Source organism: Aristolochia californica, unplaced genomic scaffold (assembly GCF_029961685.1).
Source record: "Aristolochia californica isolate CCGP_79_NKW_82.1479 unplaced genomic scaffold, dmAriCali1.0.hap1 SCAF_2, whole genome shotgun sequence".
In the NCBI taxonomy this organism is placed as follows: Eukaryota; Viridiplantae; Streptophyta; class Magnoliopsida; order Piperales; family Aristolochiaceae; genus Aristolochia; species Aristolochia californica.
The window spans coordinates 14077825-14103204 of NW_027181881.1; the positions used below are offsets into that span (position 1 = coordinate 14077825).

Consider the following 25380-nt stretch of genomic DNA (forward strand, 5'->3'; position numbering starts at 1 on the left):
ACGAGCACCTTATGGCGGGAACTGTTTCGCTTGAGTGGGACGAAATTGAAGTTCTCCTCCGCCTATCATCCACAGACAGACGGGCAGACTGAGGTGGTGAACCGCACCATCGAGATGTATCTATGGTGCTTGGTGGGGGATCATCCGCGGCAATGGGTTCAATGGCTTCCGTAGGCCGAATACTGTTAAAACACTTCGTTCCACTCTGCCTTGCAATCCACTCCTTTCTGGGTTATATATGCCGGGATCCACCTCGCCTTCTCTCGTACAACCCAAGGTCCACCCGCGTGCACACGATTGATCAGGCACTCATAGACCAGGATCTGCTGCTACAGAATATCACAGACCAAGCTCGGATGAAGGATGTCTACGACAGAGGCCACCGTGAGGTCTCTTTTGAGGTTGGGGAGTATGTGTGGCTACGGCTCCAGCCCTACCGTCAGCAGTCTCTTGTGGGACCTCCATGTCATAAGCTCTCACCCAGATTTTTCGGGTTGTTTCCCATTCTTCGACGCGTGGGACCAGTCGCCTATCAACTCAAATTACGGGACACAGCCAGAATTCACGATGTGTTTCATGTCTCTCTTTTGAAACCACATTCCGGAGCACAGCCTACATCCACTCCATTCCTACCACCAGTTGATAATGGCGAGGTTATTCTTAACCCAGCTGCGGTGTTACGAGCGCGGTTGACCAATGACCATTGGGAGATTCTCGTTCAGTGGACAGACACTGACCCCGACGCTGCAACATGGGAACGTGTGGACATCTTCAAACAAGTCTACCCAGCTTTTGAGCTTGAGGACAAGTTCTTTCTCCATGGGGAGGCAGATGTTGTGGACTCAATAGCACACCGAGTCACACAACGAAGAAGACAACAACAACTCACTCAATAGGATTTAATTCTTATATTTCTTTGAGTAGGATTTATTTCTTATATTGTTTTAAGTAGGAGTTATTTCTAATTACTTTATATGTAAGGGCATTATGGGGAATTATTGTAACCCTAACCCTAAAACTCCTTGACGTGACCTATTTAAGGGAAATGTATGAATGATATAGGTAAGCTTTGAGATTTTAGAATAGCCTAGTCTAAACAGGTTGAAATCACCTCTTGATCTCGAGTTTAGGGTTTACTCCAAAAATCCAACCTATCCTTCACCCAAATTCATCCCTCATCATCCATACTATGAAAAGGAGCTTCCTGCCCCTTTTCCGAGCCCAAAGAGAGGATCTTCTCTCATCACCAACGTCAACAACAAGTTGGGATCAATTTCCATCTTGACGAGCAGCAAAAGAGGAAGAATTCTGGTTCTTTCGCGTACAACTCTTCTTGCTGGGAATTCATCACGGAAACAGAGCAAGGACAGCCATCAACGTGAGCCAAGGCTGCCCCCCCCCCCCCCCCCAAAAGCTAGGCCTTCAAGTCCTAGAATGAGCTGCATCAAATCAGGATTGAAACCCTGATTAACAAGAGCAAGAACAGGTATTCCTCCATTCTTTCTCCACCTGAATTACTTCCATTCTAGCTATAACTTTAGCACTAGAATGAGACTATAAAAAGGGAGACTGATCACTGGTGGAAGAGTACCCAAAGAAGGGATCTTTAACCCTCCTTACCAAGTCCAGCAACTCAGTACCAATGCTGGATTCACAACTCCCACGCCGTGTTACTCGATCCATGACCCGGGATCATAACACAAACCTTCTTGTTGCGTCTCACCATTCAAATGTAGAATAAAACAACAGGCCCCAAAACTGAAAAAACACATGCAAAACAAAGATTTTCAACAAGAGCATTCTCTTCCATTCTAAACCATAGTGAAACAGAAAAAGCAAAGCTCCATTTTCAGTATAACTAAGCAATGCAAGTTTTCTATTTTCTCTTAACGCTGATTTTTTGTCACTGCAGACGAGAAATCAAGAAATTAAGCTACACCACCAAGTGCTAATTAGAGACAATAATCGCAAATAATACAATAACGAACAACTACAAGTATCAAAAAAACTTCTCACACTGATAATCTTACCTAGTATTGGAAGAGACCATAGAAAATCTGTGTCAACAGTCTGATTCAGCTTTCCACATCATGGTACCTGGTATTGCCACATGTAAATATTGGACTACGCAGCCCCTAATGGTGCCAACAGTCCAAGATATGACAGTTAGTAGGAAGCTTCTCTTTGAACACAGTGCTCATTTTACGAGCTATCTTTTGTCCTTTTTTTATACTGAAGTTACTCAAATGTGAGGGCCTCAAAAGAAACATACAAGTCACAGGTTTTTTTTTTCCTGAGTTCTCTTGTTCAATATTGCTAGATTATTTCTATAGATAACCAATGAAAAATAACTAACATCACATAATCTTCATATTCATATTCATATATGGAACAAGATCTAGTAATGTAAAAAATTTAAAACAATCAAACAATATGCTTACAGTGTGAAGTATGCGGGGACTGGGCTTTGGTGCTCGTATCTGGACCTGCTCATTTAACAAGAATATTTGGAATCCAAATTTGCCAAAACCTGCTGCCCCGGATACTCCCACAAAAATTTAAAGAATTAGGTCTATGCGGTAACCATATATAGATCATTCCTTCAATGCGATCTCCTCCTGATGTGCAATGAAACAGAGGCTCCTTCAAAGAAATCCAACAGGGCAGATTCAAGATCCTCCACCGAATATTTGATATACATCTCAGAATGTCTGCTGCTTTCGAGATAATTCCTGAACCGGCCTAAGAAAGATCTGTAAGCTGGTAATAGTTTCTCAGCAATTGATATTCGAAGCTCCTCTCTTAGCTGCGAATCTGGCACAAACCATGTTGACTGAACACGGTGAGCCTCTTCAAAGGACGAATTGAAGCTCTTAAATCTTTCTCTCAGCGCGGCCTTTGAAACGCCTGATGAGAAGCCCCCACTAACATGAAGACCCTCATCTCTTAAACAGGACAAAATCCGTACCCAAGTAGCCCTTTGATAACTGGTAGCCCACTGTCGGTATTTTCCAGTTAATCTTCTCAGATAGTCATCTCCTACCATTTCCCGGAGTTCAGGTGAACCTTTAATCTTTTGTACGATGTAGTGGACATTGTTCATGAGAAATAGAGGAGACAGAGCAGTATCTTTGTAAAGCAAGGCCTTGCTTTCCAGATTAAGTTGAAGGTTCATGATGATCCAGACCAGATGGAGGTCCAGGGGAGATTTGTCTTCTGAATCTGGGAAGTCCATGTCTGGTAGTGGATCCCCCGAGAACCGTGAACCGCCCGAAGGCTTTGTGACAATCAATTCAATCAGAGTCTGCTTGTAATCAGAGATTAGACTGACGTAGTTCATCACGTACCTAGTGAGCGGGTGTAAGGTCCCTCCAGGTACAGGGATTTTAGAAGGCTCACGTTGAACCGCATTCTCGAACTCGGAAAGTATCCCTCTTGCCGCCTCTGCGAGCCGTGTGAGTATATCCTCCGCCTGGGTCCTAACAGACTCCGATGACTTGGATCTGAACACAGAGGCAATATCCGGCAAGAGATCAGAGACAGTATCATGGAGGTCCAATATCTTGAAAAGTTTTTCGGGGGACCGCCGACTAATACTTATGGCTTCGGCAAAATTGAAGACTTGAATCGCCGCGCCCTTCACTGTCTCCATGAAGCATGTATCATCGGCTTCAAGATCAGGTGGGGCAAGGTCTTCGAATATTCTTTCGCAGAGCCTCTTCTCACTGGCAAAGAGAATTCGAACACAGATCTTGGCTACGCGGATCCACTTTCGGATCTTGGACTCTAGGGCGTCCCACCCCAGCCTTTGAACATCTCCGATGCTAAGCTTTTCGACCCCCAGCTGACGGAGACTAGAGTCCACGACGGATTTCCGCACACTCCCATAAACTTGGATACACTCGCGCAAGCATCCGGCGGCTACCATCCTCTCGGCTATATTACGGAGGTCGTAAATGGCTTCTGAAGGGATCAAATCTATTTCTTGGACACTGATACTATTAGTGGAACGGTAACTTCTATCCTGCTCTTGCTCCTGGCCATCTTCCACTTGGTCTCGTGGATCATATTCTCCGTAGTCCTCGTCATCGGAGTCCTTACTGCTCGCAGTCCTGATACTGGACAAAGATGAAGAATTCCTAGAGAAGAGGGAGTCAATCGCGGGTGGGTTGCTATGTGTGATCAATATATTACGGAATTCATCCTCGAGACGAGCCGTGGCGATCTGGATGGCATCAGTGGCCTTGGCCGGGTCACCGTCCGACAAGTTGGTGTTTGAAATGGAGCGCTGGATCTCGTCAACAGCCCGCAGGTACTGCTCGGCTTCGTGCCTATCACCGTCGAAGATCATCCGTTCCCTTGCCTCCTCAGACGCCGTAGAATCCCAGCGGAGGATTAGCTTCTCGGCGGCCTCGAATTCGGTGGTCACCTGCTTGTACAAGTCATCTCGGGGATCCTCCCCGCAGGTCAGCGAAGATCGTCGCGCCGGGGACTGAACCACCGGAGTGCGTCGTGACGGAGATTCCATGACAGGAAAAGCGGTATCCTTCTTCAATAGAACCGGAACAAAAGGAAAAATCAACGAAAAGTTGAAGATCTTTGGTATTCTTGCACGGAAGTGGTAGAGGCGGCGATAATATCTACAGCCAACGCCAAAATCAAATAGAAGACGGGTCTATTGTCCGAAATCAGAGATGATGAGCTAGCATGCTAAAACGCTGGGTGGTGGTGGGAAGGAAGATGTTGTTGACTTTGAAATCTGGAGGGCATCACATCCGAAGAAAAGACAAAAAAGGAAAAAGAAAAGAAATAAAAAGCAGTCCGAGACTCCAATCTCCAAATCCAACAAATTCAAAACCCCAAAAATTTTGGCCAGATAATATGGCGGTGCAGTCGCCGCCGGCGGAATAAGTAATTATACTCCGTGGCTTGGTATAAACGAGCGTCGATGGCCAGTAGATTTATGTGCATCGAATGGTTATAAAATTGGAAGGGACATTGGCACATTGCTTCTAGACAGCTGTGGTGGAGTCTTTAAGGGATGGAATTGTGTTCCATTTCTCCGCTTTGGATTGACAACTCACACATGCCTATTCTCTAATCTCCGCAATTAGGGGAATTGTAAATTTACCACCCAACCTTTTTTCTTAACGGGATTTACCTTAAAACCCTCACCCCATTTTGTACTTAAAAGTCTAATCAAATCAGGCCTTTTCTTTTGTTTTGTTTTTTTTTTTAATGGTTGGCAAAAAGTCAACTAAATTCTCTCAACCGTTTGCAATAACTTGGGTAGATCAAGTGGGGTTAAGTTGAATAGAAGAAACAAGTAAAAAAAAAAAAATTAAAAGGAAAATTTGATAATAAAGATTACAATTAAGTTTAAGCCACTCTCGATGTAATTAAGGAAAATTTGAACACAGCCTTGTTAGGTAGGATAAGTTTAAATGCTGCCGCTTAGATACGGTACTTTCATATATATAACTTTAGACCCTAGCAACCGTCATTCTGGGCCACTTAGAGGGCTCCCGAGTAATAAAACAGAAATCTTGAAGGTGCATCAATTAAGACTTATTGAAGTCGAGGCGGGCTGTCCTTGGCCAACCAAAGGACTTTAGTCTTGGAAGTTGCCATTCATTTGGCTCCTTTAATTATTAACATTAATGCTTTACAGCCGCACACCATCCCCTTAAAATATACTTGCTTACCAAAATTTATTTTATTTTAATACCTACATGGATCGGGAGATAAACTTTTATAGACCCGGTTAAATTGCTTTTAAAGACCGGACGGTTGGCTTCCCTTCTAGAAACTTCTCCGGTTCTCTGGCGCTAATCTCGGACTGAATATTGATTGCATTCTATTTTTTTGAACTGCTACCGTCGGTAAGTGTAGTCGGCCACAGTGATTAGAAGAGGAAATGAAATTTAATCTGGAAATAGAATAGTAAACATGACCGGTGCGGCCTTGTCCTTATCGATCTTTTTTGTTTTTTTTTCAAGTTCTTTGTCGTTTGCTTCCGCGTCCAAGTGATTTATATCAACTAATGTAAACTATCGAGTTGTAATCGAGTGGATTAGCAATCTGAGATACCTAACCTAGCCAGGTTTAGCAATTTCAATTAGCAATCTGAGTGACCCAGCTAAGTTGCAATCATGCAAGCAAGGGGATAGGATAAGGGAGGACCTCCACTGTCCTTCTCTGTCTCTTAGAATATAGAAAGATACGGGGCTCATTCACAAGGGTCCTTCCCCCTAACGGATAAAGGGAGGGGTACGCATGGAGGGGTGGTATCGAATAGAGGGGTACGCATGGAGGGGTGGTATCGAATCAAGTCGAGCTTGAAACTATCTATGTTTGAGTCATACTTGATTTAAATATTTTGAACTCGAACTCGAGCCGAGCCTAGCATCTAGCCTAAAATTGTAATCGAGCTCGAGCCTAATAATTTTAACCGAGTTCGAGCTTAAACCTATATTTAATACTCTGCATAAAATATATGTCAAATAAATTATATATAAAATTATGCATACATTTTAAAAAAATGATATGGGAGGTTCGGGATTGAATCTCGATAATGAATTAGATCGCACCAATATTAATCTTTTTTACACCAATATTAATCTTTTTTACCCCAAACGAACACTCAATCACTTACCCAACAATTTGCCGCCTTCGATTAGACCTGCCGATTCCCAAGTCCTATTTTGGGAACTGTGTTGGATTGACCGAGGTCGAAGCAAGTCAGGCCGAATTGACTAGGGAAAATGGACGTGTGGCCGCGTCTGAGACGATTCACTGGGCTATCCGTGTTATGCACGTAATAACATTATTATTTTAGTTGTTTTATTTAATTTACTTTATTTTATTTTAGTTTTAGGAAATAGGGGTATTTTTGGAATTATTTATTAATAGGGATATTTTTGGAATATTTTATTAAACCCTACAGGGTGAACCCTATTTAAGGGGCAATCCGTCAAGTGGAAAGTGGAAAGAGAGAGGGAAAGTACAGGTCTTATCAATCACAGGTCACCTAGATTCTCCGTGTACGAGATGGATTTTGGGTGGGGTCGGCCACGTAAGGTTGAGATTATCTCGATCGACCTTAACGTGGCCATGTCGTTGGCCGAGAGTAGAGATGAAGAAAGTGGAGTTGAGATTGTGGTAGTGGGCCCAAGAGATGAAATGTTGTGTTTTACTTCATATTTCGAGGAGGGTTTGAAGGGCATTGGAAAAACCCTAAATGTTGTCTAACTTCTTTTGTAATTTTTGAATTTGGCCATAAATTTACTATGGCCTCCTTATTGAAAATTTATATTCTAGGCAAAACTAGAAATGTTTTTTTTTAGGATACATATTTCCAAAAAACCCTTTAAATAAAATCCTATAAGTGACTTACTAGAAAATTACAAAAAATATTTTAAAATTTTCTTAGGAAAGTGAAATGGACCTCTTATTACCTCTTCTAGGGAAATAAATAAAAATTAATAATCAATATAATATATTACTATACTTATCGATAAATTTTTAATCAAATAAAATGTCAAACACAAAATTGCTATGAAAATTTCCTCATGCTAAAAGTATTACAACACCAACTATCAAATACTTATTGAAAAATTTTCCATACGGTTTTATAGCCCATCTGGGCAGAAAAATCTTACCTTGAAAATTATATAATTTTTTAATAAGAATTTCCAATTAGAAAAATATTTCCAAAAAATATGAGGCACTAATAGTCCCTGAAAACGTATTTCTACTCAAAATGTCTTTTCAAAATTTCTTGAGAAAATCACTAATTTGGCCTTCGTTTTTTATAAATTTTTGTTACCAACACTACAAATTATTTTGTATGTCATGAAATTTATCTTTGTGATGGTTCAATTAAATTGAAAGGGTATTCTGTATGAGCCTTATTTATGTGACAATCCATATTAATAATTGAGTCTCAATTAATAGGATCAAGTTCATCTCCTTTACCTATTGCTCTTTACTTTTGTCTAGTTTTGACCTTTTGGCCCTCACAAATACTTGAAATACACTCTAAGTAATGAACAAGAGAAACTTTAAAACTAAGAACAAGATTTAAGTACAATGATTTAAGTACATGACTCAATTGTATAAGAAAATATTAAAAAAATATTTCTCATGTATAAAAATATTTTTTTAAAAAAATAGCTTATATCTATTTTTCCCATTTTCACTTTAATTATAATTTTAATTCATTTAAAATTTTAAAATATATATTTTAATTTTTTCCTTCACTCTTCACCTCTTCTTGCTATTTTTTCCATTTCCTTTCATCCTTCAACTCTTATATATTTTTCTTTTCCTTTTTCCCTCTCCTCCATTTTTTTCATTTTCCCTTTTTTCCTTATTCTCCCATTTTCTTTTTTCTTTTTTATATTTTTATAAAATATTTTATATTTATTTTCCTCACTTTTCACTTTAATTATAATTTTATTAATTTTAAACTTTTAAATATATATTTTAATTTTTAATTTTTCCTTCACTCTTCTTCCCTTCCCGCTATTTGTTTCCTTTTTCCTTTGGTCTTTTAACTCTTATTTATTTTTCTTTTCTTTTTTCTCTCTCCTCCTTTTTTAATTTTAATTTTTTCCTTTTTCTCTTACCTTTTTTTATTTATATTTTTTTGTAAAATTGTTTATATTTATTTCCTCAATTTTCACATTAATTATAATTTTAAAAATTTAAATATATATTTTAGTTTTTTATTTTTTCCTTTACTCTTCCTTTTGTCCTTTAAGTCTTATTTATTTTTCTTTTCCTTTTTCCTGCTCCTCCATTTTTTTTCATTTCCATTTTTCCTTATTCTCCCATTTTTTCCTTTTTTCTTCCCTTATTTTTTATATTCTTATAAAATAGTTTATATTTATTTTACTCATTTTTAATTTAATTATAATTTTAATTCATTTAAAAATTTTTAATTTATATTTCAAAATTTTAATTTTTTTTCTTCACTCTTCTTCTCTTCCTGCTATTTGTTTCTTTTTTCCTTTTGTCTTTCAACTCTTATTTATTGTTCTTTTCCTTTTTCTCTCTCCTCCTTTTTTCCTTTTTTCCCGTATTTATTCTTTATATTTTTATAAAATATTTTGTATTTATTTCCTCATTTTTCACATTAATTATAATTTAAATTATTTTTAAAATTTTAAATATATATTTTTATTTTTTATTTTTTCCTTCACTCTTCTCATCTTCTTACTATTTATTTCCTTTTCCTTTTGTCATTCAACTCTTATTCATTTTCCTTTTTTCCTTATTCACTCATTTTTCCTTTTTTTCCCTTATTTTTTATTTATAAAATATTTTATATTTATTTTCCTCATTTTTCACTTTAATTATAACTTTAATTCATTTAAATTTTTTTAATATATATTTAATTTTTTAATTTTTTCCTGTACTCTTCTCTTCTTCCTGCTATTTGTTTCCTTTTTTGTTTTGTCTTTAAACTCTTATTTCTTTTTATTTTCCTTTTTTCTCTCTCCTCCTTTTTTTCATTTTCTTTTTTTTCTTTTTTCCCATATTTTATTTATATTTTATAAAATATTTTATATTTATTTCCTCATTTTTCACATTAATTATAATTTTAATTCATTTTAAAAATTTAGATATATTTTTTAATTTTTTAATTTGTCCTTCACTCTTTTCCTCTTCTTTCTATTTTTTCCTTTTCCTTTTTTCCTTCCACTCTTATTCATTTTTATTTTCCTTTTTCCCTCTCCTCCATTTTTTTTCATTTTCCTTTTTTTCTTCCCTGTTATTCACTTCATTTTCCTTTTCTTTTTTCCTTCCTCTCTTCACTAGAGGCTTATTAGTTTCACATAGGTAAAAAGAAGAAAATGGCATGAGAGGATGGCTTATAAAAGCCTATATAAGCCATCTAGAAGGAAGGCAAAACGTGCTTACGTGGATAGGATGAATCGGTGATGAGTCGAAACTTGAAGACATCCCGTCCCGCTCCCAGCTCCTACTTGTTGGGTCTCGTTAAGTTAATGAGCCGGCTCGCAAGTTTTTGAACCGAACCATGGTTCAGTCGAGCTTGGCTCGTTAACTTAAACGAGCCTCGTCTGAGATCTAGAAAAATCGAATTGAATCGAACAACCATACCTAGGAATATGGTATTTGAGAGATCCTATTTTAAAATATACATCTAAGAAGGCTGAATTTAGTATTTATCCTATAATAATTTCAAAATTAATGTTATATTCCTCCGAGGAGTTATCCTAGAGAGACCACTAGTGGACAATGGAAACATGTTACTTGGTTTTAATGTCTATGTTGCACATTGGAATCAACATGCAAAAAAACTAATGCAATAATTACATAAATTATTTTAAATATTATTAAAATTTTAATAAAACATATTTAAAATATGAATCTATTAAAATACAAATGAGTCATTTGTATCATTTTCTTTAAAATTATTTGAAATATTTGGTTTATCATTTTCGCATTGTCATGATCCTCGGGATATTTGTATTTATTTCTTTTTTGACTTCTATTTAACTTTTATTTTCAATATTGTATTTCATGTTTCCCCATAAAAAGAATAAATTTATTGTGTTTCCATGAAAAATATAATAAATTCAGAACTATATAATTTTGAAAATTTTAAAATTACATATAAGTATATTACATATAATCATGAAAAAATTTACACTTTAAATGTAGCATCTACTTCTTGTGAGTTTATGTAGATGGTTCATCTTGATTCTCTCATAGATCGTATATTACTATTACACTAGTTCATATTGGAAGGATACTGTTCTTTTTCATTTAAATTTTTTTATCATAGTAAATGCAATTTTAATAACCATGGATGGTCTTTTTTTTCTGTCTTTTTTTCTTGTAGTCTAATATATTGTATAAACTTAGGTGACTTGTTCATTTTATATATTCTTCATATTATGAAAATTAACATTATTAGTATTAATATAAAAATATTATTGAACATATTATAAACTACAATATATGCATTGAAAATATAAATAAAACATTCATAAATCTATACTACATTACTACTGATATTTACAATTCAAAACGCTACAAAACATAAGTAAAGTTTTTTGAAAATATGGTATTAAACATTGAAAATTTTGCTCGTGACAAATATATGAACACCTCCATGTAAAAAATATGTTATCCATTAGGAACATATAATGTTATTTGTACAACATTTTTAAGAGAGTGAATTAAAATAAAATAATCTAAAAAATATTATATTTTAATATTAAAAATAAATAAATAAAACATAAATTATTTTAATATTTTAAAATTTATGAATCTATTTTTTAAAAAAAAATAAAAAAGACAATAAAAGTTGTCATTTTTATTAAATGTATTATTATAACCCATAAAAAAACCCTGTAAAAATCATTTAAAAACCTATAAATAAAAATATGATAAAAATAATCCTTAAATAGAAAGAAATAAAAATTTATAACTATAATTTAAATTATAATTTTCATCAAATCTATTATAACTATTAAAATAACTTAAAATAAATTTAAAATGACATGCAATTTTCTAATATTAAAACAGGAAAATAAATTTTTCATTTTTATTTAAAAAATTTGTAAAAAAAATAAAAAAGATTAAAATTTTAATTTTAATTAGTTTTAGTATTTTCTCTACAAACCTATTATAACTAACCTTAAGAAACAAAAAATGTTAAGTAATCAAATATTATTTTTATTGAAACTTCTTGTAAGCCATAAATAATGGAAAGTAAAAATTATAAGTTAAGTGATTGGTATAATAACCCATATAATATACATATAATTAAAATGATTCCTCATAAATAATTTAATAACAAACAGGCATCTAATAGCCAATAAAATAAACTAGAAAAGTAAAATTATTTTAATTAAAACATATTATAAATTTATAATCCACAATAAAGAGAATACATAAAAAATAAATGAATGCATTTATATGTGGAACATATATAATTAAATGAATAACTTAAGGATTAAATTTTAATAATTATAAATTTGAATAATAGTTTCATGAGTTGTTCTTCTAGTTGCTATTTTTCCTTGAGGGTCACCAATTATATTTTTCTAGGAGGTGATCAACCATGAACTAAAGTTCTTTGGCTCCATAGGAGGTTCTTCTTGGTTAATCGCGTTATTTGGGTTCTTATCAAGGTTTTGGTCTTCGGGTTGAGATCTGGTAGATGGGTCAAAGAGGCTTCTCTCTTCATCATGAAAGAAACGGCTAAGGGGTTGGATATGATGAATTAGATTCATCAAATTCAACATAAATAGACTAATGCTAAGTAAATCATGCATGAACCCTTTAACATAATATACATTAGATATGAAAGCGTTGGAGGTACCTCTTTTGCCAATTCCTTTGATGGTACATTTACTATGTTCTCCAAATGTAAATGACATTTGTCTTTGGTTATGAGTTCTACAAACTTCTTCTTATCATAGGCCATGTGCCTCAAATATTTGTTATTTAAGATCCATACATTATTTGGTGTCTTGGTTTAGAGAGCCCATTCAGGGTGGGTCCCTTTGGGAAAGCACTTGATCCACTAAATGATTTGGGCATTCAAATTTGTTTGCCCAAGGATTTGTGGGTGACCACAACGCTATCGGTTGTTTTTGGGTACCTATTGCCAAGGTGGCTTCTCAAGAGAAGGGAGGGGGGAATAAAGGATTACAAGTTAAAAATTTATTCAAGGCGTGGAAATGAAAATCATGCAAACATGCAATTTCAAATGTAAAACAATCACACACCACAATGACAACACAAGATGTTTAGTAATCAATGTTCTCTTATTGATATCCACCCCCTAAGAACCGGTGCTTGTAAAATTCCACTAATTTAACTCTATTAGCTAAAATTTACATAAAATAGATTCTATCTCACTTCAAGCCATGTGTAGCTCAAATACATGATTTTACAAACAATCACCCTAAGAGTTTGGCTAGATTCTAGCTCTGGCTAGGCCTTTTCTATCTAGATTTCAATAGGTTCTAGATGAACCTTTCTCACAATAAAAATACCAAAGAAAGGATAATACCCTTTATCACTTTGAGAGAATCTTGTCCTTGAGAAACGCAAGCCTCCAGCTTTGTAACACAATGGAATGATGGAGTTTGTCTAATGCAGATGCAATGGAGAGGATTTGAGAAAAAAAGTATAGAATTTTCAAGAGTGTATCCTTGTTTGGTAGCTAGCATACTTTGGAAAACATCATATACTCTTTGCAAGGAGGGGGTACTGGAATAGAGCTTAGCACATTTGTCCCAAATATCCTTGGAAGTTTCCAAGTGGACCACATTGTTAGCGACATGCTCTTCCATGTTGTTAATAAGCCAACCGATAACCATGTTATCGTTTTTGACCCCTTTATAGTGGACTTCACCTTCTTCATCAATCGATGGAGGGATTTGATAACATGACTGAAAAGGTCACGAGTAATGAGAACCCTCCGTACCGATTATGATTAACTGAGGTAATTGGAAAGACCTCTTAGTGCAATTGTAGTAATTCAGAATATGTCACTCTTATTACTCATATGTCCACTCTCTATGTTGACGCAAATCAACTAGTGAGGTCAATTGTTATAGGGGCTCAAATAGCAATTACACAACATAATTTGAAGCACCTGTAGACCAAATTAACCACAAAAAATAAGTAGAAAATATTTTCACAAGAATAAGAACCAAATCATGGAAAAATTGGTGTTTTTTCAAGTGATAACAAGAACCAGCCACTACTCAACTTCTCGTATATTTATAAAAAAATAGAGAGAAGAGAATAGATGCAACTCTTATCCTTAATCCAAACTCAACCACAAAACCAAGAACAACTTTAGACAAGGCCTTTCTTGGCAAACTGAGAGCAATTTCTTGGCAAAATAAATCCCAACTCATGGGAATACTTCAACACAAAAAAAAAAGATTCAATTGCTGAAGTTCAAATAAAAAAATAATAGGGATAAGTGAGTGCTGAAATTTCATCAAACATATAACGGTCATCCAACAACATTACATACTCCCATGAATAACGTTAATTTATAGAATTGACAACAACATATGCTGGAATCCCATATCAACAATGTTTGATTCCCATTACAAAAAGGTAACTGAATCCAAATAACAAATAGGAAAAAATAACCTTTGATCAATCATGTAATTTTGCTACAAGATGATCAAGACTATAATATCCTGTTATGGACCAAATAGTGAGCCGAGTTAGGTTGGGAGACCATGGCTGAGTCAATTACTCTGACTGAGTTAGTTATGTAGTCATTTAGTTTATTTTCATGTTAAATGCCATAGAGGGGCAAAATTATAATTCTCTTTGGAACATTGAAAACATTAGCCCTATTTAACGGACGTCATGGAATGAAAGGGATAAGCAGAAAGTTACAAAGGACTTGTGTTCTTCTCAACGAACCAGGGTCAGCGTTCCCCTGGAACCCTAGGTTGCGAACTCCCTTCAAGATCCGTAGGTTACGGACTCCCTTAGAGCTGGGTTATCCATCGCCGTCAATCCATCTCCACTCCTCCTTGTTTTCCCCTACGATTCTTCTCCTCTTAGTTCTCTTCTTCAAGTTTCCCTCCGAATTGTATTGTGGAATTCTGGGACCATAACATCTTGGTATCAGAGCAGGTTCACAATGAGCGATTCTTTATTCCAAAATGAAATAGCCGCGATGTCGTTTCAAGATGAAATAGCCGTAGTGTCGTTCCGAGATGAAATAGCCGCAGTGCACGTAGAAATGATTTCAGCAATACGGGAGGAGATGAGTGCCCTATACACAACATTATGGGAGGAGAGGTGTGCCCTACACACAAGATTAATCTCCAGAATAGAGAAGATACTTCAGGCTTTCATCGAAAATTGTTGGGATAAGGTTGCAGAGAGGAGGGTCGCCATTGCGGAAGAAGATGTTCGACCTTGAATCTCTTCAGAAAAGCCCGATTCTGAAGTCGTTCAGCCTTAAACCTCTTCGGAAAAGGCCGATGTGGGTTCACAGGTTTTTGTTTGACCTAATTCCTCCAATCGTGGAACTCCCGAGCCGAAACCCACCATCGTGAAAACCAAAGTCGGGGAGACTGGCAATCCCCGAGCCGAGAAGATCCACAACAAGTCTCGGCCAGAGGCCTCTGCTATTCACCGTAGGGACAAGCTTCCTACGGTAGTTCTTCTAGGCAACAAAGGTGGTGGAAATAGGACAAAGCCAAATTCCCGTAAAATTGATGCTCAGTGTGCCCAGGAATCGACTATCATCCAACTTGTACCATGGCCCCTCAACTCATCGACATCAATGCCAGGTGAGTTTTCGAATTCCTCTGTCCGGCATGTAAAAATTGGGGGAAAGCAACCTCTATTTTGGGATACTAGTCAACAACATCGAAATTTCTGTTGTGGGACGAGAAATTTTTTTTTCGCCGGTTTCTGTCGTGTGCATTCTGCTGGTCGCCTTGAATTGCATCACATCTTGAATAAGGAGCATGAGCATGATGTCAATAATAAATGATACCTCTGCATAGAGTGGAAAACGCACCCCACTCGTATACATATTTTTCAAATTATGCCCAAGACATGCTCGGTAGTGAGTTCACATTGGCGCCTTCAAGGATGGTCCAACTAGGAGGACTAAAAAATTTGCTGATGTCTCATCTGTTGACAAGGAATCAAATGGTTCTAATTTAGAACTCGGTGGTATATCATCAAGCTACAAGAAGAGGCGGGAAGAGGAATTTCCTTCCCTGGTACTTCAGGCATCCCATGGTTCTCATGGTCATGTTGCAGACATCTCCATGGTACCTGATTTTAAGACAAAGTCTCTTTCATGTCTTGTTAAGATATATGATTCTTTGGAAAGTGATCTAAAGTTAAATGATGTTGTTGAGTTCGTTGGAGTATTCACTTTTAATCCAAAGCTTGTTGTTCATAAGACTGATTCAGATAAGCTCAGGGATGGCATTTGTGATGAGGCTTTGGCTCATTTGCCTTCTAGTAAGGTTCCACGGCTGCATTGTTTAATACATCGAAAGCTTGCTCTTCAGGATTTCCTTATTGGTTCACATATCACTGAGCCAAAACCCAGTTTGATAAGAGGGATTCGAGAAACATTGCTTAGACATCTTACTTCTGTTCTTGGCAATGATGGTGTAGCAGCTCAATGCATGGTGTTGCATATTCTATCCAGGGTCCATGTTAGAGTTAATTCTGTTGTTGTGGGGAAGTTGTCATTGAACCTCTGTGGTCTTAATGTTGAGAGTGTTGCAATTTTTGTTAGCCAACTTAATCTTGTGATCCAGAGTATTCTGCCATTCTCACAATGTATACCCCTCACTGTGGAGTACCTACACATAGCCACCCTTGCACCCAGAATAGATTATCAAAGTAACAGGCTGATAACTGGAGCTTTGCAGCTAGTGAGAGGGTCCCACTTAACATTTGATGAGACAAGGTTAATTTTAGGAACACTCAACTCTATTGGAGTTGCTTATGTGAGGCTGCTCAAGAATCTTATGTAATGTCATCAGGTTGAATATGAGTTTGATTACTATAAGATGGAGATGCCTATAGATGTTTAGTTCCTAATCCCATCAGCAGGTAAATCTAGCATCTTACTTGCTGATTTGGTTCTGCCATTCTGACCTGTTGGTGTCACTTATGTCAAAAGCCTCACTGAAGAAGACTTGAAATTTTACAAACAACCACGTGATCACACAACTATACATCTTCCTTGGTGGGAACAATTTCTGAAGCGATGGGTGATTGTGATTCTTTATTTCTCGACATTTCTGCTCTGCCATATGGACAACGTAAACATGTGCATCGCTATCCTTTCCATGTCGGCTCAGTTTAATGGGAATCCTGATACTGTTGGCCTGATCCAGTTGTCTTTCTTTTGGGGTTACCTTCTAACTCAGCTTGCTGGAGGAATATGGGTAGACATAGTCGGTGGCAAGCTTGTATTGGGATTTGGAGTTGTTTGGTGGTCAATTGCAACAGTTTTTATACCTATAACTGCTAAGCTTGGTTTGCCTTTCCTACTTGCCACTTGTGCCTTCATGGGGAATCAGTGAGGGTGTTTCCATTCCTGCCAGGAATAATATTCTGTCAAAATGGGTTCCTGTAGCTGAAAGAAGCAGATCCCTAGCTCTAGCTTACAGTGGAATGTAGCTTGGTCCTGTAACAAGGCTGGCCTTTTCACCATTTCTGCTTCATAAATTTGGCTGGCCATCAGTCTTTTACTCTTTTGGCTCTCTTGGAATTGTTTGGTTTGCAGCATGGCTAAGTAAGGCATAAAGTTCACCCCAAGAGGATCCATCACTTCGGCCAGAAGAAAGAGAACTGATGATCTCTGGTAATGTTTCTCAGGAGCCTATCAAAGCTATTCCATGGAGATTAATTTTGTCCAAGGCCCTGGTTTGGGCCCTACTGATCTCTCGCTTTTGTCACAACTAGGGCACTTTCATTCTTCTCACATTGGATGCCAACATACTACAACCAAGTTTTGAAGTTCAATCTTACAGAATCTGGGCTTTTCTGTGTGCTTTCTCAGTTAACATTGGCATTGGCTACAAATGTTGGTGGTTGGATAACAGATACACTTGTAAGTAAAGGGCTATCTATTACAAAAGTTCACAAGATCATGCAGTCAATTGGATTTCTTGGTTTAGCTTTCTTTATGACTCCGTTGAACCACGTAAATTCTCCTGCAATGGCAGTACTATGCATGGCATGCAGTCAGGGAATTGATGCTTTCTCACAGTTCGATGTCTTTGGGACAGCTCTAACTGGCTACATCTTACAACATGGTTCTTGGGATGTCTTCAAGGTTTCAGTTGGCTTCTATCTGGCTGGCACTATGGGGTGGAATCTCTTCTCCACTGGTGAGAAAATCCTAGCCTGATAGGTGAAGCAACTGATTTGCAGTAGACAGATAAGAGGCACTCGAAAAAAAAAAAAAACCCATGAAGGGCTTCGGAGTCCACAAAATTGTTTCGGGAGGCATACTCTACCTTTGAGCTCAAGGACAAGCTCGTTCCCCAGAAGGGGTGTGATGTTATGGACCAAATAGTGAGCCGAGTCAGGTTGGGAGATGATGGCTGAGTCAATTACTTTGACTGAGTTAATTATGTATTCATTTAGTTTATTTTCAAGTTAAATGCCATAGAGAGGCAAAATTATAATTCTCTCTGGAACGTTGAAAGCATCAGTCCTATTTAAGGGACGTCATGGAATGAAAGGGATAAGCAGAAAGTTACAAAGGATTTGTGTTCTCCTCAACGAACCAGGGTCGGCGTTCCCTTGAAACCCTAGGTTGCATACTCCCTTCAAGAGCCATAGGTTACGGACTCCCTCAGAGTCGGGTTATCCATCGTCGTTCCATCTTCACTCCTCCTTGTTTTCCCCTACGATTCTTCTCCACTTTGTTCTCTTCTTCAAGTTTCCCTGCGAATCACATTGTGGAATTCTGGGACACAATGTTCACAATGTTTATGAAGATTATCTTGCCTTGATGTAAATAAAGAATTAAAGAAGGAAAAAAAATTGAAACCGTAAAAAGAGAATATGAAAAAATAAATAGATTTTACCTATCTCTTCATGTCAGAACTACTTCTTCTCTACATAACTTCTTGAATGGATGACATAACTACTTGAATAGGGATCCTAACTATTGAATTTATGGAAAAGAGAAATACTTTATTGATTTATTGTAATCAGAGTACATGAACCTCTATTTATAATAGAGGAAGGTAGTAGAGTCCAATTACAATAAAACTACCTTTGTCCCAATTACACCCAAACTCTAAAATCTTAAAGATAAGTTCTAGCATAATTAAACAACTCAACTTAGATAAAATACAAACATAACTCAAACTAGAACTCTTTTAGGACGTGACCATAAGAAAAAGATGCCTTTGTGAGTCCTTCTTGAGCTTCCAACTTATGTGATAAAGATGCAAGCTCGTGGTAATCATGGTGGGTCCTACTTTTTATGGGCTTGGGCCCATCTTGTGGGACTTTCTTGGTCGTGTGGCCCATCTTATAATACTCTTAGATATGTGAGAATTCCTTGTGTTATGGACTCCATAACATCTAGAGTTACTAGTAGACGTAGGTTCTAAAGTATGTAATTTCCAGGTTTATGAAAATAGCAGGGTTAGATGTAATTTCCTTTAATTTGGTGGGTCATTGCGTGGCCTTTGCTTGTATGTGTCATCCCTAATCCTCTTTTATAAGAATGACGGGTTTTGGAATGAAAGCAAGTATTGAGAAATTAGAGTAAACGAGATTGGGTTCTCTCTCTGACGAGGCCCAAGGTGGAGCTTCCTTCGAAAGCTCATTCGTATCAGAAATTGGTTGCTCGAAGAACACTAAATCCTCCTCCACGAAACCGTTCAATCTGGAATCACGGGGAGATTGTCGGGTGACATGATCCATGGCAAGGAAACTCAACAACGTGGTATCAGACAAGACCACCGTCAGTGATTCCTCCTCTCCAGCTGGTTTGTGCAATTAAATTGACGAGGTTAGGCTTGAAATTCAAGCACTTCGGACTCAAAATGCAGCAATCCGAATCGAAATGCAGGAAATCAAAGTGGCTATTCTCCAAATTCATCTGCGCCTGGGTGAATGGGTTCCACGGGATGCTCCTCTTCCGGGAAGTTCCAATAGGCCTTCCGACCAGCCACCTCTTCACCCACCCCTAATGCCTCCTCTGCGTCCAACACAACATAAGCCAGGGCGTGTCCAACACCACCTTCACCCCCACCACCTCCAGTTCCTCTGCGTCTAGCTTATCCAACAATAGAGGCTGTCCACGACACAAACCACAAGCCGGAAAATTCCCAACCTGACTCTGTCTCGAAACAAATCCCAGTGGTGACACCCCTTATGGCTGCTGCTCGCCATCAGGAACAGGTCCATCTCTCCCTCTCACTACCACTCTCACCCTCCATCCGGCAAATCGACTTGGACACAACCTCCCTTCTTCCGACAGAATGCAGCTACTTGGGAACAAGCTCTCTCATTCCAGCAGCCTGCAAAGAGGAACGAAAATGTAACATTGTCGTTATATTCTCGGGAGGACAGGCTCATGACAGCCACAATGTTCATTCCGACCATTATGATTATTTGCACGATCATACCATGGGTAGCAAACTTTATGGATTCAAGGGAGGTACCGCCGAAGAGATGAAGTGCAAATCTAGAGAGCTCTCATCTGAATTGACCTACCCTTACGGAAATCAGAATGGATTTGGAAGGGACGGGATTGCCACTTCCGCACAGTTTATCCAATCCGCAGAGAAGACGTTTGAGATAATGCCCGCTAAGAGTATTTATTATGGGAACTCTAGATTCTCTATTTTTATGATGCACTAGTATGCCCAATTTCATGCATTCCACTCCACAGACTTGTTTCTTCCAAGAACCAGCACTACACGTCTTGGTTTTGAATCTGAAGCTTTTGTGTACAATGCATTAATTCATATTTGTGCAACGTTGGGTTGGGCCGCAGAGGCCTACCCCGTATGTGATGATAGGGCACACAACGATCTGGTAACATGGAACTATATGCTCCTTGCATATGCACAACAAGATGACCCACTAACTGAACCAGAATTTTTCAGTGGGGTGACCGACAATGGTCTTCAGCCGGATGTGTCATCTATTGATTTTTCGAGCGGGGACACTAAAAGTGGGCAGTCTTCTCATTCTTTCATTCTCACAAGAGGATGGACGGCAAAGAATTTGTTCTGGAATGCTCTTGGTGCTTGCCCAATATATATAGGAATGCTCCGAAGTATTTAGACAAAAGCTAGGTGGAGGGTTGCAATCTTGCCAATTGAGATGGGAGTGGTAGCGGAAATTTTGCCCTCCATTGCAATGGGAAGGTTTCACCTTGCCAATGCAAGGAACACCAAATTTCTTGCTGCTGCTACAGCAATTTACCAGTGAGCACTTACTACTCTTCGTCTGTCCTCTCAACAGACTTATAGCACCGCTGCTGCTACCAACTCAGGCCTAAACATATTGGTCTGCGGGTGGAGAAATTACTTCAACAGACGAAGTATGTTGCTGTTTGTGAGCACATCATCAGGTATGGCAGCTTTGTGCAAGATTTTATTCAGTTCTGCCTCATGATTGTGAATGGACATCTTCTACCCTATACAATGCATATCCACAATCAAATGCAGATATTGAATGTCCCTACTGATCTCTTAACCTATACCATCCTCCTCATTGCCTATTGTCTGGCTGGGAGTGTAAGGAGGGCACATGACATTTATGAGTCAGTCAAATTAGTTGGGTCTTGCAGATATCATGTCATGCCCTATAGCAAAATTATAAAGGTCTCTATAGAGGCCACAATGTGGCATTTCGCACGGGAAATACTAGCAGCGGAGGTCTTAGATGGTGTTCATCCTATTGCTGTCACTTGGTCATCCTTGCTTAGTGAATTTGCTACAGCAGATATAGAGGAGTGTGCAATTCACACAGTTGATAAAATGCTCCTCCTTGGCTATGAACCTTCATGGGACTGGTATAACACTAGCACTACTTACAACACTGTCCATCATGTTGCTAGTTCCTCGCGGACAGGCGCTGCCACAAATGTGCATGTCCGGCTTGCTCTGGGATATAAGTCTGTCATTATTTCAGATGCTGATATGAATTTCCGGACAACGAAAGCCATGGGGCTCCTCCCCAATGCCATTGCAGTGCTACATGGCCTCTACACGGACAGGTTGATTCAAGGCGCTCTTACGCTATTTGGGTTAATAAGTAACAAGTGTACAATCCCTGCAGTTGTAATCTATATGGCTGTGGTGGACGGTTGCTACAATGCACTCAAGTTTGAAGATGGCCAAGGGGTTTTCTGGCAAATGCAGACAATTGGTATCTCTTCCAATGCTTGCAGCTATACAGTTTTTGTTCATGGATTGTGTCAAGGGCAGCAGCTGAAAGATGGGATTGATTTTGGCATTGATATGTTGGAAGCTGGGCATTCACCAATGGTTGCTACTTTAATTGGGTTGGTTGAAAAGAGATCTGTAGATGCTGAATGTGTCATTTAGCGGTTAATAGAGAAGGGGCAGACATCAAGGGCTCACGTAGGTAGCTTGGTCGGCTTCACAGTCTGGATTTTCGTTACTGCTGCTGTGACAACGCAGCAATGGGTTCAACACTTTCCCATGTCTACTGCTGCCACATTTTTGGGCTGGGTAGGAGTTCCAATTCCCATTTTTCAAATTGCTGCGGTGATGGCAATGCAGCAATGGACTCCACCGAAAAAACTCAAACTGGTTCGAAGTGATGACTATGAGAAGCACCTAGCATATGTAGGAAATGCATATGTATCACAGGTTGCATCTATACCTCATGCACATCTAGGTCATAATGTTCAGCTCTATGCACACAAGTTGCCCAATAGAAAACTGATACGTCCCTCTTTCGTCCAGCACCATAGCCGCGTTTATTGGAAGAAGCAAAGTGCTACCTTTTGTTCCAGCTCCATCCAAGGCATAGCTGGGTTGTCCGGCGCTGTTTTGGCATGGCACAAAACCATGCTACCAATAGTGGCACTGCTGAAAACAATGCTCATAGTTCCTGTTGGAATCAGCCTACTGCCCAGTGAGCAACAACTAGTGCTGTCTGGAATATTGACAAGGGTCAGCTAGTTTGATTCATGGAAAGCTGGGTTCTTTGCTGATGATGGTGATGAGGACCACGCATGCCGGGACTTCCTAGTGTTGTTTCCATTACCTGACTGATCGTCTGAATTATAGGACACATGTAGCATGGATAGTTCTACGGGGGACTGTGCTAGTTTTGGGCGTCCAGTCGGCGAGCCTGGCTACCGAGGACGCTACTTGGGAACAGGTGGAGACACCCACATACAAACCCTACTTTTGAGCTTGAGGACAAGCTCTTTCTCCAGGAGGGGGGTGATGTTATGGACTCCATAACATCTAGAGTTAGTAGTAGACGTAGGCGCTAAAGTATGTAATTTCCAGGTTTATGAAAATAGTAGGGTTAGATGTAATTTCCTTTAATTTGGTGGGCCATTGCGTGGCCTTTGCTTGTATGCATCATCCCTAATCCTCTTTTATAAGGATGATGGGTTTTGGAATGAAAGCAAGTATTGGGCAATTAGAGTAAACGAGATTGGGTTCTCTCTCTGACGTGGCCCAAGGTGGAGCTTCCTTTGAAAGCTCATTCGTATCAGAATTTGGTCGCTCGAAGAACACTAAATCCTCCTCCATGAAGCTGTTCAATTTGGAATCACGGGGAGATCGTCGGGTGACATGATCCATGGCGAGGGAACTCAACATCTTGGTGGTGTGGGCTGGAGCGCATCTTCCAACACTCCCCCTCAAGCTGGGGGTGAGAGAACATCATGAACTCCCAACTTGCTGCAAATGATGTATAGAACCTTTTCGTATAAAATGACACATTTTCCAATATGCCTTCATCTTCCAATACTCCCCCAAATGTTGTTGCCTCCTTCCATGAGGCCCTGCTGACATAATATAAGTGAGAGTAAAAATCACTCCTACCCGGTAAGACATTGCTCCGTACTCCAGTCCTAATGCTGGATGTAGGGCACACTCTATCTTTTGTAGGTAGTGCGTCTATCGGCATTGCTCTAAAGTGTCCACCACCGTGTCCCTCCATAGGACAACGACTCTCAAGTGGTAGGAGCGCCGCCTCCGTTGCCGATGACATGTCTTCGACGATGCCGCATCGTCGAAGCGAAAAACCAGAGTCCAGAGTCGAGACCTAAGTTGGGAGAAACAATTTCTTCCCCCTCCCTCCCTCTCGCCCCCTCCTCTTGAAGACGATTTCGCACGTGTGAAAGTCACACTTGCGAGATCATAAACCAGTGCGAAGACGATTTCACACGTGCGAGATCATAAACAAGTAAAAAAACTCCTTGTCCCTTCCTCATCGCTCTTGAAGAAATTGAAAAGACATTTTAGTAGAAATACTTTTCTAGTGACTATTAGTGGTGACACACGTGCGAGATCATAAACAAGTAAAAAAACTCCTTGTCCCTTCCTCATGGCTCTTGAAGAAATTGAAAAGACATTTTAGTAGAAATACGTTTCTAGAGATTGTTAGTGGTTTTTTCAATAAATTTTGAAAAGACATTTTTAGTAGAAATATAGGGACTATTAGTGCCTCATGTTTTTTGGAAACATTTTTCTAATTAGAAATTATTATTAAAAAATCATATAATTTTCTAAGTAAGATTTTCTTGCCAAGATGGGCTAGAAAACTGTATAGAAAATTTTTGAATAAGTATTTGATAGTTGATGCTATAATACTTTTAGCATGAGGAAATTTTCATATCAATTTTGTGTTGGACATTTTATTTGATTACAAATTTATTGATAAGTATAGTAATATATTAGAGTGATTATTAATTTTTATTTATTTCCCTAGAAGAGTCAATAAGAGGTCCATTTAACTTTCCTAAGAAAATTTTAAAATATTTCTTGTAATTTTCTAGTAAGTCTCTAATAGTAATAGGATTTTATTTAAAGGTTTTTTTTGGAAATATGTTTCCTAGGAAAAAAATTTCTAGTTCTTCCTAGAATATAAATTTTCAATCAGGGGCACTAAGGAGGCCATAGTAAATTTATGGCCAGGTTCAAAAATTACAAAATAAGCCAGACAATATTTGGGGTAAAAAAGATTAATATTGGTGGGTTCTAATCCATTACCGAGATTCAATCCCGAACCTCCCCTATCATTCTTTGTTTTAAAAATGCATAAATAATTTTATAGATAATTTATTTGACATATATTTTATGTAGAGTATTAAATGTAGGTTAACCTCGAACTCGGCTAGAGCTCGAGCTTGAACTCGGTTAAAATTATTAGGCTCGAGTTCGATTAAAATTTTAGGCTCGAGAATAGGTTGGCTCGAGCTTGAGTTCAAAATCTTTAAATCAAGCTCGGCTCGAACATAGGAAGGTTCAGACTCAGCTGGATTCGATGCCACCCTTATGCCCAATTTTAAGTAGTGGTCATGCCCAATTTTATGTAGAGATCATGCCCAATTTTATGTAAAATGTATGCCCAATTTTATGTAAAATGTATGTATAATTTTATATACAATTTATTGACATGTATTTTTTTAAAATTTTTAAATGTATGATAGAGCTCGAACTCGAGACATGTAATTTTTGAAAAGTTTTAAATGAATGTTGAAGCTCGAGCTCGGCTCGAACTTGGTTAAAATTATTGGGCTTGAGCTCGATAACAATTTTAGACTCAAGGCTAGGCTCGGCTCGAGCTCGAGTTCGAAATATTTAAATCAAGCTCAGCTGGAACATAGGCAAGTTCGGGCTCGGCTCG

The 25380-nt window shown here is 38.2% G+C and overlaps 2 protein-coding genes and 2 pseudogenes across 2 annotated transcripts; 3 read left to right on the forward strand and 1 right to left on the reverse strand.

The window, feature by feature from the left end:
• Nucleotides 1-1666: 1666 nt before the first annotated feature.
• On the reverse strand, nucleotides 1667-4935 carry LOC137957106 (exocyst complex component EXO70A1-like). The gene is made up of 2 exons (XM_068804820.1): nucleotides 2442-4935; nucleotides 1667-2135 (listed from the first exon to the last, which is right to left on the reverse strand). The coding sequence occupies exon 1, from the start codon at nucleotides 4526-4528 to the stop codon at nucleotides 2603-2605; it is 1926 nt and encodes a 641-aa protein (XP_068660921.1). The 5' UTR covers nucleotides 4529-4935; the 3' UTR covers nucleotides 1667-2135; nucleotides 2442-2602.
• A 9763-nt stretch (nucleotides 4936-14698) lies between these two features.
• On the forward strand, nucleotides 14699-16655 carry LOC137954910 (mini-chromosome maintenance complex-binding protein-like; annotated as a pseudogene).
• A 174-nt stretch (nucleotides 16656-16829) lies between these two features.
• Nucleotides 16830-17917, forward strand: LOC137954911 (probable anion transporter 1, chloroplastic; annotated as a pseudogene).
• Nucleotides 17918-21383: 3466 nt separating this feature from the next.
• LOC137954912 (pentatricopeptide repeat-containing protein At4g38150-like) lies at nucleotides 21384-22091 on the forward strand. Its single transcript, XM_068801800.1, has one exon. The coding sequence runs from the start codon at nucleotides 21384-21386 to the stop codon at nucleotides 22089-22091; it is 708 nt and encodes a 235-aa protein (XP_068657901.1).
• The last annotated feature ends 3289 nt before the right edge of the window (nucleotides 22092-25380 follow it).